General features: G+C 41.7%; 1 protein-coding gene and 1 long non-coding RNA gene across 2 annotated transcripts in view; one reads left to right on the forward strand and one right to left on the reverse strand.

Annotated features, from left to right (window-relative positions):
• Positions 1-14,061, reverse strand: part of suclg2 (succinate-CoA ligase GDP-forming subunit beta) — a 153,016-nt gene extending 138,955 nt beyond the window's left edge. Inside the window, exon 1 of the mRNA XM_063214948.1 lies at positions 13,977-14,061. Coding sequence (XP_063071018.1) covers positions 13,977-14,060 — 84 coding nt within the window. The 5' untranslated portion in view covers position 14,061. The remainder of the gene's footprint in view (positions 1-13,976) is intronic.
• A 1,923-nt stretch (positions 14,062-15,984) lies between these two features.
• On the forward strand, positions 15,985-19,535 carry LOC134463108 (uncharacterized). Its single transcript, XR_010037636.1, has 3 exons — positions 15,985-16,038; positions 16,278-16,388; positions 18,688-19,535. It is a non-coding gene; the product is annotated as an uncharacterized LOC134463108 (long non-coding RNA).
• The last annotated feature ends 1,322 nt before the right edge of the window (positions 19,536-20,857 follow it).

Raw genomic sequence — 20,857 nt, forward strand, 5'->3', positions numbered from 1 at the left:
TGTCTCAGTGTCTCCATTATCTTTTGATGACACTTGAAAGAGTCAATTATCTGACTGAACTCGCAACAACAAAAGGGAAACAGCCAACGAAGCCAAATGGTCCTGAGACGCACAAAACTGAAAAAATGATTACAATGAAGATGTGGGGGGGAAGTAAGACATCAGCCATAATAATTACTGCCAGCATAAAAGCATTTATCGGCATGTGCCTGAAGGGGCATTGGCTCAAAACTGCATAAGAGGGAAGTCAAGTCAAGTGCTTGCTGGCACGTGAGGATCGTACAAAGGTCCTCATCACAGATGCACTGCCATGTCCTATACCATACACTGTAACTCCACCAATTTTTAAATGTGTGATGATGCATTTTTGACACAAATTTAACAAAAACGCAAGGCAACTAACAATGTTGACAGCATAACATGAATTATGGAAATCAAACGATAATCAGTTTCACCAGACCTACTGTTAATTCACACATTCAAGAACAAAAAAATGACGGTAATTAGTAACTTGACAAGTGTGTCACTTCTCCGCCTCACTTCAGTCACCCTCACAGTGGGAAGTGACTTTGTGTCGTCGGCCTGAGACAAGGACAAGGGCGCAGGAGAGTTGAGGCAGCACTTGCATCACACTCCGCAATCCGAGAACAGATGGCAGAGGTGCTCCACCCACAGCCCATGGAAACTTCTGGAGTGCAAAAAAAAAGAAAGTTGAAAAAAAAAAAGTTTCGAAGCTTTGGACTTATGTCTCTCCTTCAATGCGTCAAGGTCTCTCTATCTGCAGAATCCACACCAGAATCTGCTGGTCATTCTATGACAGGACTGCAGTTTTTGTTTTGTTTTGTTTTCCTTTCGAAATCTGTTCAAGGGGACGGACTGATGTATGGGTAAGTTGCAATCTAGTGTTGGATGTGTCGTGAGAGAAATTCAAGAGAGGGTCTCTAGATTATAAACAGAATCACTTGTAAACTCTTTCACAATTAACTATTCATTTACTATCTAGACATTACTATGGAAATAGTTGTGTAAGTAAACAAGCAGACACTAGGAATTTTTTTGTGTAAATTGTTATAAGCCTAATTTGGACAGAACACATGCTTTCATACACTATACCTTCTATAGTTGTTTGACTAGCTAACACCAAGTTTCTACCGATGTTATAGAGTAGTGTAAATAATAATCGATTTGCTACACTTCTAAACAGAGGCATTGCCAAAATGGCTGTCAAGTAGCATGGCTCACCTATGAGAACACAAAACAGGCTGTGAGTGACGGTCAGTAAAGTGTTGAACTTGAGTCACACTTGATTGTGGCGACCATTGTAACCAGCCAGCCAATAGCACCCCCCAACCACCCCACCCCACCCCTACATGTCACCCCACAGGATGCAATTTGTGTTACGAAATTGAACTTGTAGTTAATATAACTGTCTTGAGTTTTTTCACATTCACATATCTTAATATAAAGTTAATATTCATGCCAAATGCTTCATACATTATTCAAAATGTTGTTGGTTAATTTATATATTATATTCCAGGTTTCATTAATGTTACAGTCACACCGCAGGATATTTGACATATAAACCTTTACATAAATCTTAACAAAAATGTTTCTTCTCATCTAAGACTAATATGAAACATAATGTACCACATCTTCTTTCATTGATATTTGTTTTTTAAAGGAACAATAACAGTTTTGTAGGTTTTTAAACACTGTTACGAAAAAACAAGGCGTCACGTCAAGCACCCAGAACTAGATGACAACGACCATCGTAAGTAACTAGACGGCCATCAGCGATACTCCCATCCTTCCCCGCCCTCTTTCGGTAAGTGGTCTACAATGTCATAAGCTCCTTCCCACGTGCTGCTGATGGAGAGTCGTCTTCTAATTCCCGGGGATTTATTGGGGTAATAAGTGTTCCATTTGATGGGAAGGTCAAAGCATTGGCACCCCCTTACTGAGCCAAACCAATAAACAGTCTCTACACGACCGCACGGTCAGAGCCAGAGAGCGGCTAACGAAGTGTGTGTCACTGCCAATGCTGTTATTAATCTCGTCTGTCTGTCAGTCACGCAAGTAGATCTGAAAGACGAGGGAGGCAAAGGGACTACCAAAATGACAACACCAAAAAAAAGACGTGCAGTGAAATAACCCCCTTGTTAAAAAGAAAGAGTGGTTACTTTAAAGGAAACCACAGGTAAGTGTGTTGAGACTGAGGACAGCTGCCGCTGCAGAAGTGAAACAAATGAGGGACATTAAACAGATTAACGAGGTGGTTTTTACATTGAGGTTCTGTAAACACTGTCAGTACACTCAAAGTATGACACAACAAGGTTAATACAATAACCTACCCCCCTCAATTAAAAAGTATAGACTGTGGTCTGTGTCGATGTGTCAAAGATTTTCAAGTGTAAAAAATAATGGATAAATTCATTGCTTTGAAAGAAATGAGACAAAAAACCACTAGCCTCAGTCTGTCATCTCCCAACAGCATTTCAATACGTTTACGAATAAAGTGGAATACTGTATGGAATGGATATAAACATTATCACTTCCCTGGCAAGTAAGGACAAACCCATCAACACCGTGGTAATCGGTTTTCAGCCCATGTAATGTGTAGTACCTCACGGCTCACGCAAATATAAAGAGGTTAAAATCATTAGCGTCTCAGGGGTTGAAAGACAGCGTCTCCATTAGAACTGTTCTGAGGGGACAACTCAATATGTCAATAGAGCATCGACTCTGGGCACTCCTTCTGAGGTAGAGGATAAAAACAACCCATCTCCTCCTCCACCTCAGGGGAAAACTTTTTTTCATATTCATGAGGGGTTATTTACAAATCTGTATTGACCTGCCAAAGTCGTTCGTTGGGAATAGGGAAGAAGGGCTTAGCGTGGACGTTCGATGAGAAGCTTTTCTAACGTGATGGAACCCCTCAAGGACTTCCCAAAGGTTTAGACGAGGCACCTGTCATTACACCATCAAGTGGGCCGCAACTATGTGGAGTCTTCTCAGACAAGACTTAAACAATGAAATATCATCATTCATCATCACTATATCATCAAAAATCATCATCAAATATCAGCAAATATCATCATCACCTTTGTTCCTTTGTTGATGTTCTTTTCAGAACTTTTCAGAAAGAGTTACTCAGTGCCAGACAAAAAAATTCAAATCAAATGATATAGGATGAGATTCCATCCATTCCTGAGGTAAGTGGTTAAGGTGAAATCGTAAATGGCATAGGCTATTCAGCTTCATTTATTGTAATGTTTACAGATAATTTGCCTCAACAGGAAGCACATTTGAACAAAGTCAAATTTGGTTCTAAACTGGCCCCTGAGCAACTCCATATTTAAGACAAACCTGAGATGTAAAACTATTTCCAGGCACACAGCACTACTATCTTTCTAAATATGATATTCTGAATTGTACTCCAATAGTGCTCTACTTTGTCTCCTCCACAGGTTATCAAGTAGATACATCACCGGATGTCATTGCCAATACCAACAGAACAAACTGAGATTTGTCTTTCATCTAACTTTTATTACCACCAGCTTAAGCAATTCTGCCCCGTTCTACAATAAACCATTTTTATAGCTCATTCTGCGGTACCTCCAGAAAACATTTGATTTATCGATAAATGAATCTTGATGAGCCTCTCGTGAAATGGCACAGACAAAACTGCCTCATGGAAGAAGAGCAATAAAATCATGTTAAACTAATGTGCTGAACTCCTTCCTATTTTCAGCATTTCTATTTATTTGCCATTTGTGTTTTTATTTATTTTACTACCCACCTAATCATGTTGGACAACAGCATCTGTGCAGATGCACGTGAGAGCACACACATACACACAAGTGACAGTTGGAAAGTGACAGAAAATTCCTCTTTCTAATGAAACCATTTAACCTGCTGAGTAGCATTATTGGAGTTGGTGAACAGACAAATTATCCACCAAATGTTCACAAGCATGGGTTTGTTTACATTACGCCGAGGGAAATATACAACGCATGTCTGTGTCTGTTTGGGCTATGCTCAAGATTCAAGCTGTGCAATAATTTCCTTTTATTGTCTTTTTGGCAGATGCGCCGCACGTGGGTAACGAAGTCTGAAACCACACACTGCTGTTATTGCATTCCCCATGATTTGTCATCCTTATCTCCCTATACGAAGCCTGCCGTCTGTGTACTGTAACTGAGGGAAGTCTAACAGCTGCTACCAGACTTTCCACTATCCAGCATGGTCATTTCACAGGCCATGCCATCTAAATGCTCCCCAAATGATACGAAAATATAATTTTGCACTTTTAGAAGACAGGTAGTCTGTCTGTTTTCATTCTTTGGTCCCTCAGCTCACATTAGCTGGGTTAAGAGAATGATGCCATACAACAGCATGGCCTAAATCGTGTGTGTGTGTGTGTGTGTGTGTGTGTGTGTGTGTGTGTGTGTGTGTGTGTGTGTGTGTGTGTGTGTGTGTGTGTGTGTGTGTGTGTGTGTGTGTGTGTGTGTGTGTGTGTGTGTGTGTGTGTGTGGCCCAGACTGTAACAGCAAACAGCTTTTTGCATTTCTATTTTATTTTTTTAAAGACAGCCGCATCACATCACACACACCCCCAAGGTCGTGCCGTGGGAATAGGGCCTGCTCCTCCATCCCGACAGGCCAGAACGACTCTCCAGGAAAACCTGTCAAGTTCGGTTGGGGTCGCTCACATGGTGTACAGTAGCAGTTTGGTCCCGCATCTCTGGGGAAGAAAATCCTCATTACTGGGTTCTCCACTAAGCCCTGGCCCTTTGAAATGGCTCTCCTTAATTAGCACCTCTGAATGGCCTCCGAGTTAATTAACTGAAATGATTCCTAGTGGAACATTTTTTTTTGTCTTTGTAAATTTAAGGAAATGTATGCCGTTTTCATTTGGATGATTGAATGTAATTGATTTGTTCTGCTGTGAAAATCCAAAAGTGCAATCACCATTTTAAAATTCTGTTTCCGTGTAACTGCCATTTAATTGTAGCTTTATCTACACCAAACAATTTGTAGACATGCTGACGATTGACCAATGACATATGTTTTCCCTAACTCACACAAATTAGATTCAAATGTATGATTCAGAATAAGGCTAGTTGTATACTATCGACTTGCCTTGTAAAAACTAGACGAAAGATAGCTAACCACTGCCAAGCAAGAAACTGTAACTAATGTCAGGCATAACTGATAAACTGACAAAAATTGAAGAAAAGTTGTCCTTTTTTAATTTGCCATGGCAAAACTAGTTGATGGGTGGAAAAAAAAAACATTCCGTCCTTGTCAATTACCAACTTCATATCACTCATCGTTGCAAAAGCTCGGTAGAGTTCTTCCCACTTCCTTACAATTTGCGCTCATCCATCACACCGACGCCTGTTTGTCCTTGGTCCATAAGTTCCAAGGTCATGCAGCATTAATGAGCCTCCTCTCTACTCTAGGCATAAGGAACTCCTTGTACAACAGGCAGGGGAGATAGAGACGTGTGCGCAAGCAAGGAGAGGGGAGAGTGGTGTAGCCTAGTAAAAAAAAAAGCAGAATGTAGATCACTGCAATCTGCATCCTGAAGAGGTATACGGTAGTAGAGGCAGGCCCTAATCTACCAGAGGCAGGCTGTGGAGCATCTCTCAGCTAAGCAAGCCGCTCTCCGCGGATAGTAATTTTAGCAATTAGCATGGCTAATGAGGGCCATCATTAGGAGACCATTTGTGGGTTTCGAATGGGGGGGGGGGGAGTAGTAGCTGTTGGGCTGGTGGTGATGAGTGTGGAAGAGGTGGGAAATGCAGCATGGCAACAAAGCAAACACTATCCAAGGTAGCTCGGGGGGAGAGGAGAGTCCCCTTCGCCCTCCACGCGTATTTACTCTAAGAAACGATGCAACACTGACCATATGAAAAACTACGCACAGTCGCACACTGTACGTTTAAAAAGCATGTCTGCACAGAAACACAGAACACCACGGCCTGGCTGTTCTGCTGTTTCCATGTCGCTTGTAACTCAAAGTGAAGTCGGCACGGAAGTAATTAAACAGCAACAGAATGTAAAGGCACACACGTTCTGCTCCCTACCCAAGTACAGTATGTGGCAAAAAATAGACTTAGACAGTGAAAACATGTGGCTACTTTTGAACAGCTGTCGATGAAGGGCAGTGAGGAAAAATTAACAGCATTTTGGTCACAAAAGTGCCATCTCGTGCTGTTGTGGCTCTTGAGAAGTAAGACTACTAAATGAAAACCAAGCTCCATTGCCGAATATCTTTCCTCAATGTTCAATATTACTTGGATGTCCTTGGCAGGGCAGAATATGCCCAAAAATCAATCTCATCATTCCGGAACAGTCTGTGTAACACATGAATCCCTGTAGGGTTGGTTGCACAGTGCACAGTGACTGCCAAAATATTCTGAATGATCACAGGCCTTCTAAATTATTGAAAAATCCTAAACACCTCTTATGAGCAACAGAAATGGCTATTAACCTTGGCGAAATGATATTCAAATCCAGTTACAGCAAACTTGGTGTACTGTATCCCTTGCGGGGAGGAAATGTAAATGTGTTCATGCAGCAGACAGATGGGGAAGCCGACCGCCGTTTGAAGTTCCAGGCACCAGAGGAGACACCCCCCCCCCCCCCCAAGACCGTCCACAACCTCTCACCACCACCACCCTGCGCCTACCCTCACCCCCAACTTCACTGCGAACCCCCACCCTTCCCCACCCCAGCTCCCCTGTAAAATATTCAGCATGGAGATTCATTCAGTCGGCTCCACTGTTTCAACACACCACCAACTCCTCTAGCGCAGTGAGGTGAAGGCTGTCTTCCTTTGACACTTTTTAAAAAGTTTGCAAGTGATTTCCAAATGTGACACAGTGGTGCACCACCACCACCGTTGGCCCATAGCAGAAGGCGGTGGGTGGGGGTGTGGATTAAAAGGAGGAGTATAACCTGAGGATTATCAGTGGCTCCAGACCTGCCGTCCGAAGGATTTGATTTATCAGCCCCTGTCTCTCCCACCTGCCATTCCTTCCCCCTCCCCAAAAAAATATGTTGTGATCTCTGTTGCATTGTTATTGACAAACCATCTGAAATCGAATTCCGTGGGAAATGGACTGTCACAGCCAAGGGGGCTGGAACCACAGCGATAGCCAGCTGTCAGTCATCTGGCTTGAACTCCTGGACAGTAGGGCTGGATGGCTTTAGATGTTTTCCCTTGTGTTGTCCATAAGAGGGGTGAGTAAAATTGATGCTGATGAGTTTCATGCAAAAGACTGAGGAGGACACAGAGGAGGCTGGGGGATCATCATAATTGTTATGCTTTTGGATGCATCAAACATCCACACACCAGTAGGCCTATAACGATGCCTAAGACATTGTTCCAAAATCAGATACTACTGTAGTCTTCCAAACATACTCAGTCAACAACTTGTCTGTCTTTGGTGTTGAGGGTGTCACAGGTCAAAACCGTAACCATTAAAAAATACTATGAAGTTCAACCCATTAGCCACCAGGGATCAATATAAACTTGGTTCTAGGGCTGCACGATTATGGAAAAAATCATAATCACGATTATTTTGGTCAAAATCATAATCACGATTATTAATCACGATTATTGATTTTTGCTGATTTTTTTGAAAATTATAACAAGATGAAATATAACCAAGAATGCATTACATACGGGATGAGCAAAATAAAATGAATTGTAATAATTATGTAAAGGCAATACAGTAGCATGAAACTTAAGTGGACAGATTTCTGACCAGAAACACCAGCCTGTCAGTATGTTCTGGCTTCAAGGACGCTCTCAAAAGTAGGTCACTATTGCCACGATTAAATCACGATTAAAATCACGAGGTCGATTTCACTATTTTATCACGATTTTGATTATTTTTCGATTAATTGTGCAGCCCTACTTGGTTCAACAAACTTTGAAGTGATAAAGAGCAGAGTTTATATGGTGATATTCAGACACAGTGCAAAGGCAAAACATATAAGAGGCTTTTTGTGTCTTCTACAAATGTCTGTATTTCAAGTAAATGTGCTAAATGCAGCCAGGTTGCGACCAATATCCAGTGGTGTAAGCTTAGTCTACTTTTTCGTGGTGGGTATACTGTATATTTGAGCATTTTTTGAAGTGGGTATACTGTTTGTGTTATTCAAAATAATTTTAAGTGGGTATACTGAAATCCCTGAAATTTTGAAGTGGGTATACTCCGTATGCCTGTGTTCTACGTAGACTACACCACTGCCAATACCCCATTACACGTCTCCAAATTTAAAAAAAAATGACAGCTCTACAAAATAGTTTTAATGGACACTCTGGACTATATTACAGCTACTGCTCTGAGGTGCTACAACTTCCAAGTTGCTCCGAAAGGCACCATACGGACTTAAACAAGTGTTGGCAAACACGTTTCAATAAAGACCTGCGCTGTAATAGAAGTTGGCACTGTGTGCTTTCTCATTATCTAACGCCGTCTTGCAGACAGATGAGTTTGCCCCCTGTTACCAATGCTATACGAATCTCATTACACCAACAAGATTATATAAGAAAAATATATGCTGACTAGTCAGTGCAGAATATCAAACTATAGACTTGGTCCTTCTGTCATGCAGACTTGTCAGGGTTTTTCAGCTGGGGAGAAAGGGGGGAGAGATAGAGAAAGAGGGAGAGAGAAAGAGGGAGAGAGAGCGAGGGCGAGAGCGAGGGCGAGAGCGAGAGCGAGAGAAAGAGAGCGAGAGAGAGAGAGAGAGAGAGAGAGAGAGAGAGAGAGAGAGAGAGAGAGAGAGAGAGAGTGTGACAGAGAGAAAGACAGACAGACAGACAGACAGACAGACAGACAGGTTCCTTTGACAGGAGCTGCAAGTAGAGGGAAGAAAAAAACCTTGACTCCCAAATATGTCAAGCAGCTTCTGAATGTTTCATTTCAACTTCACTTCATCATTCACACCTTAGTAAGATGATGTGCCAAAGGAAAAAATAAAACACCTGCTATACTTTTAAATCTTTCAGACTCGTATACATTCCACACCTGCCAAAGTTTGAGCAGCACCTACACCGGCACTAGAACATCTGAACGATTCATGACACACTGAAGCTGGCAGGTTAATTTACTCATAACTAAATGATGTGCTTGGCCAGCAGTAGGATCAGATCTTTTTGGGAGGTAAAAGGAACTTATATTACACCTCTACAGCAATCTGGGCTGTATCTCAACTGCAATGCTGTGCAGAATTCTGCATCAGTAAACAGTGAATGCATCATGGATGGATGAGCATCAAGCAAAGACTGCTCCTCTTTTTTCTAACCATCCCTCCTTACTTTTGCAGGCTGCTACCGGAGAAAAACACGCGTCATTTCTGTGTATGAGAGGCACGCGCCAGCGAGCGGAGAGATCTCAGAGGAGCTGGTCCTCTGGCATCCTTCCCTGGTGCAGGGGTTTACTGTAAACAGCTCACGGTGATGCTGTCTGCCAAAATTTCCAGCTGGGGCTCAGACTGATGGTGTGTGTAAACAGGGTGAAATACAGGGTGACTCCTATGCTCCTTCCCATAAACATACCCTCGGCATGACACAGTGAGTCTCAAGACTTCAAAATAGCTCTTTGAGGATGCCTATAGCACAATCTGCCACTCATGATCCAAAGTCCTTTACAACATGCATCAAAAAAGATAGGCAAATTGCCAAGCTGCAACACTATAATCAAAACGACGGCGGATGTGACCTTTTTGGCGAGTGTGCGACTTTAAAATCCCAAGGTCATATTTCACACAGTGCATGACTGTGCTGTTTTGATAATGTGCTTGCAATTGTGGTGGTAGGAAATGGGTCTCTTAGGCACTCCGGCACTGCAGACAAACAGTTCATTTTCAATGAAGCAAACAGACATGATTACATGGAGCTACTGAACAGGCAATGTGGGTCATTCCATGTCAATTCACATGATTCCCTAGAATCTCCCCAGGTGACCCTCTCCGATTTACCCGATAACTCACATACAGGTACCTTTTGATGTCAATTGAAAGAATACCAAGTATTATCACCCTACATCCAACGGTTGCGGAGATGAAGCCCTCCAAAGTTGGGGTGCCATGCCCACTTTTCAAGCCTGTGAATTGCATACAAAATTTACAAGCAGATTTTGACACCTCTGGTTTTAGTTTGAAGGAAGATACAGGCCTAAAATTCACCATGGCCCCTCAATATAACCATGTCTACCAGATCATGTACTTAGAAATGGCATGCCTTGATTATTTTTGGCTATATTAAGCCTTAAAAACTGCATTTGTGAAACCTGTGTTGAAGAGTCTGGCCATTTTGGGGTTCCAGATCTTCAAAACTATGTATGCTTTGGGAGTTCTAATTTGGGAGTTCCATCATATTTGGGAACTGTACAGTGTATTCCAAAAAATGTAGGGCGCTCAGACTTTAAAAGATAAAATAGGAGGGACTCAAAAACAGCTTTGGGACAAAATGACCTTACGGTACCCTCTACTTCAGGCCTCAAATTAACCATGTGGGCTCTTGATGACTGGAACGCCCTTTTAACCCCATGTACAGTAGCACTGTATCAAACATTCAAGCTTGGAAAAACTTTGTTTTTCAAAGTTCTTCATATTAATCTTGGCCTTCAAAGTATATGCTTTTCTTTATATCTTATCACAGTGTCTGTTTTGTCTGCTGCCATCTGCTGGTCTAAAAAAGTAACAACAGCGTAATGTAAGAAAACAAAAGGGGCTGGAAAATGTTGCCCATAATTTACCAATAAAGCACTGTAATTATTATACTGTATATTGCTATATACTAATTATGATTTTAACAAGCATGATGAATATTTATAGTTTAAATAATTTCCTAAGTGTGACTGCTTAATGCTCAATCATGATGCCAGTCCCAAGATGGCCTCACCCTGCACTACATTTCTACCAGACATGGGGGTGGGGGTGTCCTGGTAGAAATGTAATCATGATTGAACATTCTGCATAATGCTCCTTAAAATCATAATTAATAGCAATATACCGTAGAATTAAAGTGCTTTATTGGTAGCCTAGCGAGCTTAACCCCTAGGGGCGTCTAGATTTCTAGGCTACTTTATTGGTAAATTATGGGCAAGATTTTCCAGCCCCTTTTGTTTTCTTACATTACACTGTTGTTGCGTTTTTTTGACCAGCAGATGGCAGCAGACAGAGCAGACACTGTGATAACACATAGGCAAAAACATATACTTTGAAGGCCAAGATTAATATGAAGAACTTTGAAAAACAAAGTTTTTCCAAGCTTGAATGTTTGATACAGTGCTACTGTGCATGGGGTTAAAAGGGCGTTCCAGTCATCAAGAGCCCACATGGTTAATTTGAGGCCTGAAGTAGAGGGTACCGTAAGGTCATTTTGTCCAAAAGTTGTTTTTGAGTCCCTCCTATTCCCTCATTAAAAGTCTGAGTGCCCTACTTTTTTTGGAATACACTGTACAGTTCCCAAATATGATGGAAAATCAATTAGAACTCCCAAAGCATACATAGTTTCCAAGATCTGGAACCCCAAAATGACAAGACTCTTCATCACGCTTTTCACAAATTCAGGTTTTAAGGCTTAATATAGCCAAAAATAATCAAGGCATACTATTTGTAAGTACATCATCTGGTAGACAGGGTCATATTGAGGGGCCATGGTGATTTTTAGGCCCGTATCTTCCTTCAAAATAAAACCAGAGGTGTCAAAATCTGTTGTAAATTTTGTATGCAATTCACAGGCTTGAAAAGTGGGCATGGCACCCCAACTTTGGAGGGCTTCATCTCTGCAACCGTTAGACGTAGGGTGCTAATACTTGGTATTCTTTCAATTGACATCAAAAGGTACCTGTATGTGAGATATCGGGTAAATCGGAGAGGGTCATGTGGGGAAGGCGTGTGAATTGACATGATATGACCCATGTACATCTAGACCTTTGAACCCTTTGGACTCCCCAGCACTTGATCAGTTTATATGGCATTTATCCCATTTTGCCCAACTTAACTAGGTTTGATGACAGTCCTGTGCAACGGACAAAAACGCAAAACTAGGCCACAAATCCATGTCAAACGACTAGACAGAAAATGGCTGTGGCAAAGAGGAGAGGTCATCACACCATGCTCCCAACCCGGGCCATCAGTGTGTCAAAAACGTGGTCTGACAACAACCACAAAGAGCCAGGCTTGTTGACATGACAGTCAGAGCACAACCACAAACCTACAGTATAGCCACACCGTCAAGGAACCTATAGTCTGTTTGCTATGCCAAGATAATTAATCAAACTCAGTCTGTGCAAAGTTCTCAACACATTGCTGAACTGTGCTAAGCAGGTAATTTATTAATGACCTACAGTGAGTGAAAGTTAGACTTTCAAACCTTACGGAGAGAAGTGGCCTTGACTTTAGGAAATTCATAAAGCATATCTACTGCATATTCATACACAGAAGAGGGGAAATGCAAAAAACTTCCTAGTTCCTATACAATACAGACATCCATGACACTATGAACAACACTGTTATTACATATCATCATGATGGAATGTTTAGCTAGCTAAGGCAATATCCATCTTCAAAAATGCATTTTTTTTAATGAATAAATTGCACTCGTCCCATTACAATCATCAACTTTCTTTACTTCCAGGTTAGCACCATTAATTGGGGCCATTAGGACATATTTAAACTTAATACACAGCCCAACAATACCTGTTGCAAAGCTATAGTCATAGTTATATGGAAAAAAATCCACATTAAGCCATCTGTAAATGTAATAGTATTAGTTTACAGAGCTTACACGATTTACATAAAAATGTAGGGCTGTTCTTAATAACATGGTTGTTTAAGATAAGCCATTCGCACACATGCCAGTGTCACAATGGTCTTATCAGCCATTCATTTCAAACCCTGATTGCACTGTTAACCTTTACACTGTTGCCAAAGGTTGAAAGAACAATCTCTGACTACAAATCAACATGGATGTCGGTCAGTTGGGGGCAAAGGTTGTCAACTGCAAAAGTAACTACAAGCAAACTAATGCATCAGATTTCCCTGGAGTAGACCGTGGCAAGGAGACAGGTTTTGGTTGTTTTAAAGAAGAGTATCCTTCTTGCTTCCAAACAATTCAAACTGACAATTAAATCAATCAATACACAAGTCAATAAACAAATCAATATGACTACATGCTTCGTAAGAGCCGTCAGTCAGTCTCCAGTCTACACTGATGAGACATGAGTGGACATCTGACCGCCCATCCACCCACCCAATCCACAGCCTACCAATAAACTCACGTTTGTAAAAGTTTATAGTTTGAGAGGAAGCATGGTTGGGACGATGTAATGGCTCATACACGGTTGCATTTCCATCCATGCAAACTCGACATAGAAACAGCATTCAAGTCTACCATGTCTATAACATGTTTGTGGGCCTGCCTATTTGAGGCGATGCTGTCACATAGCAAAACAGTTGAAAGGATGAAGTCAGACAAGTAGGCTAATTAATGATGACATTTTGCACTGTATCGTTGTTGTTAGTGGCAGAAGAGGCCTTTGGGAAAGCCTAAAGGAGAAAGTCACAGAGGGTTCCTTTCTAGGCTTTCTCCTTGCCGTCAGTGGTCTTCCGCTTGATGTTTAATTTATTACAAAACCGCTGGGCTGACAAAGTTGCACAGGAAATTCCTGTTAGGGTCGCATTCGCAGATATTGCGCAGGTTAGCTGGCCAACAGGAATAATTCGTTGCTATCTTACAAGCGACATTCAAACACTTATATCTTATTGCAAAAGTGGGACGAAGATGTGATGATATAACTGTTTTATGAGTTTAACTTTGAACACGACCCATGCAAACCACATAGCACGACTTGCACAGGCATGTATTTCGGTGACACACGCTTCACTCAGACCAGACATTTCCCTCTCATCAGACTCCGTGTGAAATATAATGTAATTACACATTACCTTGCTTTTATTAAGTAACAAGCGACTAGCGCTTGCCCCACGCAGACTTCTTGCAACAGCCTGACAAGCCATGGATGCAGCCATGATGAACCGGAAGAGTGTGCAGGAAAAGAGCACGTGTGTATGATCCTGCAACGACGCAGAGCGCTGATTGGACAAGGACTCCTGCTGGAGAGGGCGTCACCAGAGCTATAGAGAAAGAGTTGTCCTAAAGCCGTTGACGGCCGCGGACGAGCATGGCTGCTCTACATCCGGGGTTTCGCCGTCACTTCATTTTGCTCAAAGGGTCCTGTGCAGCAACGGGGACGCCATTGAGTGTCGTTGGCGTGTCGACCACTTCCCAGGTAAGTTGATATAATAGGGAGATTAATCAAAGTTGTCTGTCTTTGTCAGCGTAAGCTATCACAAGTACAGTCTCTGAGGATGTAATTTTGCCAGTTTGGGTAATATAAAATCACAATGGTAATGTGAAAAACCGTTAATCGTGTGGTAATAGCTAGCGTTTTCAACACGGCGCTTCTGGTTCAACTTTGGATTTGACGTGTTCGCAAAACATCGATGCTACCTTTCAATCTATATTTTAAACGATGACATGTCACATATTTTATAAGATACCGTCCTGTTGTCTTCTGTCAATATCCATACAGTCGTTGTGTTTGATTTCAGAGCTATTTGCTTATCGGTCATTTATAAATAGCTAATGTTTCTAAGCTAGCTGGAAGCTAATGTCAACAAGTTAGTTGATACACGGAGATCTTTATGCTATCTAACTAGATCCAATAATGGACTACGAGGCATTCAAATGCTGATGTTCATGGCTTCAGGTATTACTTAAGTAGAACTTGGGATTTTTGTGCCATTGAGTGTCTACTGTGTCGTGTGTCGAGTCGACACAGGCTATCACAAGTACAGTCTCCGAGGATGTCATTTGTTGTTTTTGGGTAGTATACAATGGTGATGTTACCTGCTCATTTCTTGTTAAGCTGACATTAAGCTTACTTTACTCGTGTATCTTTACGATAGCTAGATTCACAATGAACTGCGAGGCATTGAAATGGTGATGTTCATGTTGTCATTTTTCTGTTCGGATCTAGGTTCTAGCAGATTGTTGGTGGAGACCGCTACAGCAGGCTGGTGCAGACTGGTGGTGTTGGTGGGGACCGCTACAGCCATCGGAAGGGATTTGGCAGGAGGTGGAGCCTTCTTTGCTTGACTTTTACTGCCAAGGTAGCTTTTTCCCTTCCCATGGTTCTTCCCTTTCATTATTGATGCATTTACCTGCAATCCTGAGCCTCAACCTGGTGTATTTGGTGATCACTCTCCTCTTGACATCATGGCAGGATGGAAGGTTTGATTTCACAGTCATGGCCTCTTCCACTAGTTCACTGACTGAGCACTCCATTAGGGCTTCTGATGTCCTGGCCCGGAACAGCTGCTCAACGTGCTGCAGTAAAGAGAATACATCCGCAGATGGCTGGTGAAGTGCGCCCTCTCTGTACTCCTTCATCTGCAGCAGTGTGGCGTTGTCCGGTACAGCGTCGTCACTGTTCCTTAAAGGGTCAGTTTGGTCAATTTCAACATGCAGCTGTATTGCTCACGCTACCCTTGACTTGTCAGTACCTGGTGATGCCACATTTTTCGGCTCAGCCCTTTCCGAGATATGAGCAATTCTAATGGGGGCAGCGTTTGTTTACATTTTTAAAAAATGAAACATAGGCCAACTCCAAATATTTTCCCAAAAGGTACTGCTGTTTGCTAGTTGTCTGCTGATGTTTTATAACCTTTTGGATGTTTTTGGGAATAAAAAAAAATGTTTTTTTGAAATGTAAACAAAGAGCTGCCCCCATTACAATGACCAGGATCTCGGAAACGGCTGAAGAAGAAGAAAAAAAAATCTCAGGCACTGACAAGTCCAGGGTAGTGTGAGCATTACAGCTGCATGTTGAAATTGACCAAACTGTCCCTTTAAGGCAGGCTTACAGGCCGAACACAAAGAGCCGCCTAGTACACACCCTTGATGACGTATCCGGCCAGATGGTATAGCACACAGGACTCCGCTTTTGTGAGTGCATTTGGTGGATGGGTGGCTGGTGGTGGTGGTGTGTCTACCAAGTGCTAGAATCATAGCTGTCATCTGTTGTAATTATTCACTTGGTCATAATGATACCACAGATTCATTGAAAATCACTTCTTTCAATCAGCAGTAACTGGCTGTGAAATATTTAACCGTCCAGATCCAGTTCAACATTTGACTAATATCACTGTTTTTGTCTTTTGTATTCCCATTGAGTTGTGTTACAGGTGGAAATGATTCTGCTCCTACTGCATGAGACTGCTGCTGTTGATGGGGAAGTGCTTTTGCCAGAAATGGCTTAGTTGCAGGTGGTGGCTTTCTTGAGTTGCACTGATAAGGTAACCTAACTAACCTTTTGAGGACCCTTACAGTAAGTAATATTATATCTGTGTCTAACATTTTGTATTTCCGGTGATTGAGGTCTTTAGCTGCAAAATGTATAGGACTTTGGTCAGACTAGTAGGGCCAGATATATGTGCACAGCAACATAGTTGTCTTTTTTTTGTTTCTATACGCCATCCCAATGGAATTCAAATGAAACTACGGTAACAAGAGAATAAAAGTGCCTTTCAAAACATTCAAGGATCAGAGAGAAGTAATAATAAAACGAAGACACATTAACACATTTTTAACAAAAATAAAACGGTAGTTAAAAAGTCCTAAGGAATAGGCTAACTGAAACAAATGAGTTCTTAGTCTGCATTTGAACTTGGGTAATAAGTCAGGGGGCAGTGCATTCCAGAGCTGAGGAGCAGAGCAACTGAAAAGCTCTATTCCCCATGGTACTGAGATGGGCAGAGGGACAGAGAGGAGGATGGTCGAGGACAAACCGAGGTAGCGAGAGGGAATGGCAAGGCAAGATTGTTGCAAGATTGTGAATGGCCTGGAAGGTGTGCAGGACAGGAGTATTTTAAGAAGCACAGGGTATTGAGCACTCAGAGACATAGCCAAGGTAAGAATGGAAGACGCCGAACAACCATTCAACAAGTTAATTGAGTCAAGACTGGGTCAAGAAATACCAGAGGACAGTTTTCAAAGGTATGGACTAGTGAAAGTGACTGTTGACAGACAGGGTGTCAAGACAATGGTATTTGTGTCGTATTCGTGGGTAAGCGGTTAGGGTGTCAGACTTGTAGCCCAAAGGATGCTGGTTCGACTCCGACCCGCCAGGTTGGTGCGGGGAGTAATTAACCAGTGCTCTCCCCCATCCTCCTCCCTGACTGAGGTACCCTGATCATGGTACCGTCCCGCCACACTGCGCCATTGGGGACTGCCCCCTTGCATGGATGAGGCAGAAATGCAATTTTCTAGTGTGCAGTGTTCACTTGAATTTTGTGGAGTACTGTGTCACAGTGAATTTAAATGTATTACTTTAATAAATGTTAATGACAAGTAGGAATGGGCAGCATAGTTGCAATGCCTAGTCTTGCCACCCTTGTAAGATCAGATAACTAACTTTTAGTGTCTGTTTTCACCCTTGTAAGATCAGATAACTAACTTTTAGTGTCTGTTTTCACAGAAATTTGTCTAGCGTGACACTTCTCCACAATCCACATGTAAACAGGCATTTAAAAACAATATGGCCATTGGTCTTGTCCTCTAGGTCCTCTAGGCCCAAGCTGTTAGGGCAGCACAGTACAATAAATTAAGTTGCCAAAAAAAAAACTTAAAATATTCCTCTGTGGTATTAAAAAAAATATGCTTTCCATGTAGATGTGTGCATTCTACTGTTCTCTTCTTCTGTGAAGCAATACTATAGGATGAGGGTGAAAATGGTGTTTATATATATTTTTTTTCAGCAGCAAGACATTCTAAAATTTCTTCCAGAAGGGAGGAACGCTAATTATTGGTTTAGCAAAGGGTCCAGAGCAATCTTGTCCGCCATTCTTGCTGTGTGATCCATTTAACTTTCCAATAAATGTCCCTCCAGGGTGTGGCCTACCATTTTGGCACTGTACCTTTTAAACAAAGTCTTGGGTAGGCTGTGGCATTCCAACAAATATAAATTGGTTCTAATTGGCCCAAAATGTGCTTAGGAAATATCCCTATGCCATTATATCTCCTGCATGAAACGTTGATGTAAGGCAGAGTCCATCTTTTCATGTTGTTATCGACAAAATTCTGTCAATTCCACCTGAGAGTGTAGATGTAGATATCAAGACTCATCAGACTAGGCAACATTTTTCCGATCTTTTAGTGTCGTTTATGGTGAGCCAGTCGAAATTGTTGCCTCATTTTCCTGTTCTTGGCTGACAGGAGTGGCACCAAATGTGTTTTTCTGCTGCTGTAACCCATTTGCCTCAAGATGTGCTGTGTAATCAGGGATTCTCTTATGCATACCTTTGTTGTACTGAGTGGTTATTTGACTTAATGTTGCCTTTGTATCAGCTCCAACCAGTCTGGCTATTCTCCTCTGCCATCAACAAGACATTTTTGCCCACAGAATCGCTGCTCACTGTATCCCCCCCCACCTTACCATTGTTTGTTAACCCCAGAGATGGTTATGTGTGAATATCCCAGCAGATCAGTCTTTTCTGAAATATTCAAATCAATCCCTTTCAGCACCAACAGCCATGCCATGTATATAAATAAATCTCTCTCTTTTTTCTTCTCCTGTCTGCTCCTCTCTGGTCATAGGTTGATGCTTTCAATGCATTGGAAGTTCCAGCATGTTCCAGTGAATTCCAATTCTTCATGCATTATTGATTTCACACACACACACACACACACACACACACACACACACACACACACACACACACGTCTTGTCATGTACACAGACATGCCGTTTTATTCATAGTTATTTTGTTTGGGCTGTTTATGTTTCTATTTGGAGTATTTTTTTTATTTCAAATAAAAGATTGAACCATTCAAGCACAGGTTGTACAGCTGTGGGTTATTTACTTCATGTTCATTGCATCATGTTCATGTTCATTTGCATCCTGCATTGAGTGGTTTGACAGGTCTGATGATGACCAGCATCATAAAGGCTGAAATTAACAAATGCTATATTACTGTAGGCCTACAACTGGGACATGCTGGGTTTATGTATTTATCTTTTTATGTATTGGAAGTATTTTATCCATTAAAATATCCTACTGCAAATCTGCTGAATCCAAAACAAATAGACATTATCAAGGGCTACGGACAATTAGCATCTCAATGGTAAGTAATGGAGCTTCCTAGCTAAGATGACGTTTCCCTCCCAAAGTGTAACTGCAATGATATTACCGTATTACGGTACTGACACTTCAATGTTTTTATATGACAATGAAGGCCATAAAATGGCCTACAAAAAACAAAACGAACTCGTTCTTTTGGGGGCGGCATAATCTGATATAATTACCGTTAAAGGACGCTCTCGCTCAATGAAATGTATTGACAGCTCCCGGTGTATAGGACCCTTCTGCGGTGGGCGTAGACTACGCAAACCACGTGACCACTCGTCGGCAAAGATCAAAGGATGCTCCAACTCTTTTCTCTACAGCTCTGGGCGTCACCAAAGAAAATGGAATTTCTGGCGTCACTGAGAACGCCCATCCGAACACGTTGACACTTGCATAGAAGGTGGACAGGCAAGAAACCAGAAGATCTTTCACTTTACCAGTAGGCAGAAAGAGCTTTTCGGGTGAAGTAGGTAGCCTTCTCTCCCCTTTCCAAATGCAAAAGCTTTAAGCTATTGCCAAGACAAATCAGACATTTTGCCAAAGCTAAAGCAATGGGTTATAATGAAAGTAGGGAACATAGGTAAAAGGCCTATAGCCTACATAAAGATATGAATAAAAGCTGTGTGTGTGTGTGTGTGTGTGTGTGTGTGTGTGTGTGTGTGTGTGTGTGTGTGTGTGTCACCTCGATCCTCAAAGACATGACCAGCCTACAGTATCTGTGCAATCAATTCATTTTTTGGTTTTCATTTCTATTATATCCATTATTCCCTATCTCAAGCATGCTCTTATCTTTCTGATCCATTTTATGTTGATACATGATGGCACTAAATTTCAGCTCTGAATTCCATATGAACAAAAAGAAAATAGAGAAACCGTTTTCCATTGATAAGACTAGACTTCTGTATGTTTGAAACTGACTATTTTGGATGCATTTGTACATGCAACGCAGCACAATGAGCTTGTTAATGGCAATGAATGAATGACAACAACAACTACTGTCATCGAAAGATTGTTCTTTGTATTGAGGAGGGGGGTGAAATTGCTATTTGGCAACTGGCAGGAGAAATTTCACGACAATAGTTTGTTACAGTAAGTGATACACGTAGGCCTGTAAAGGTACCTGTACACTGTATTGTATTTGTACCGAACCGAACAGTGCTGTAGGGTCTACCGAAAGGTAGATTGACAGGCAACTCTGTTCACGTTTTTACATTATGCTGCCACTACATGCAGTGGCTCATGCAGAACGCGGAGAGAGAATGCAAGAAAAATACAGGTGTAGAGGCTTGTTCTTTGTGAGACGTTGAGAAAAGTACTTTTTCTTACACTGATAAAAATTTCCGACCATAAGTAGCAGTTTGAATGTATTTTCCTTTAATATATATAGGCTACTGTACCGAAAATGTACCGAACTGTGACCAAAAACCGAGGTAGTATGTCTCAAACCTCAAACAATGCCTCAAACTGATTTTTGTATACCGTTACACCCCTAGTAAAGTGAGGCAATGAACTGGAATGCGGATGAGGAAATATCCAAGTATTTTGCTCATACAGACATTTAAAGTGCAAGACTGGACAGTCTTGCACTTTAAATGTCTGTATGAGCAGTGTCTATGTCCATACTGTCTTAAGTCCATGTA

This window comes from Engraulis encrasicolus, chromosome 14, assembly GCF_034702125.1.
Source record: "Engraulis encrasicolus isolate BLACKSEA-1 chromosome 14, IST_EnEncr_1.0, whole genome shotgun sequence".
Taxonomy (NCBI): Eukaryota; Metazoa; Chordata; class Actinopteri; order Clupeiformes; family Engraulidae; genus Engraulis; species Engraulis encrasicolus.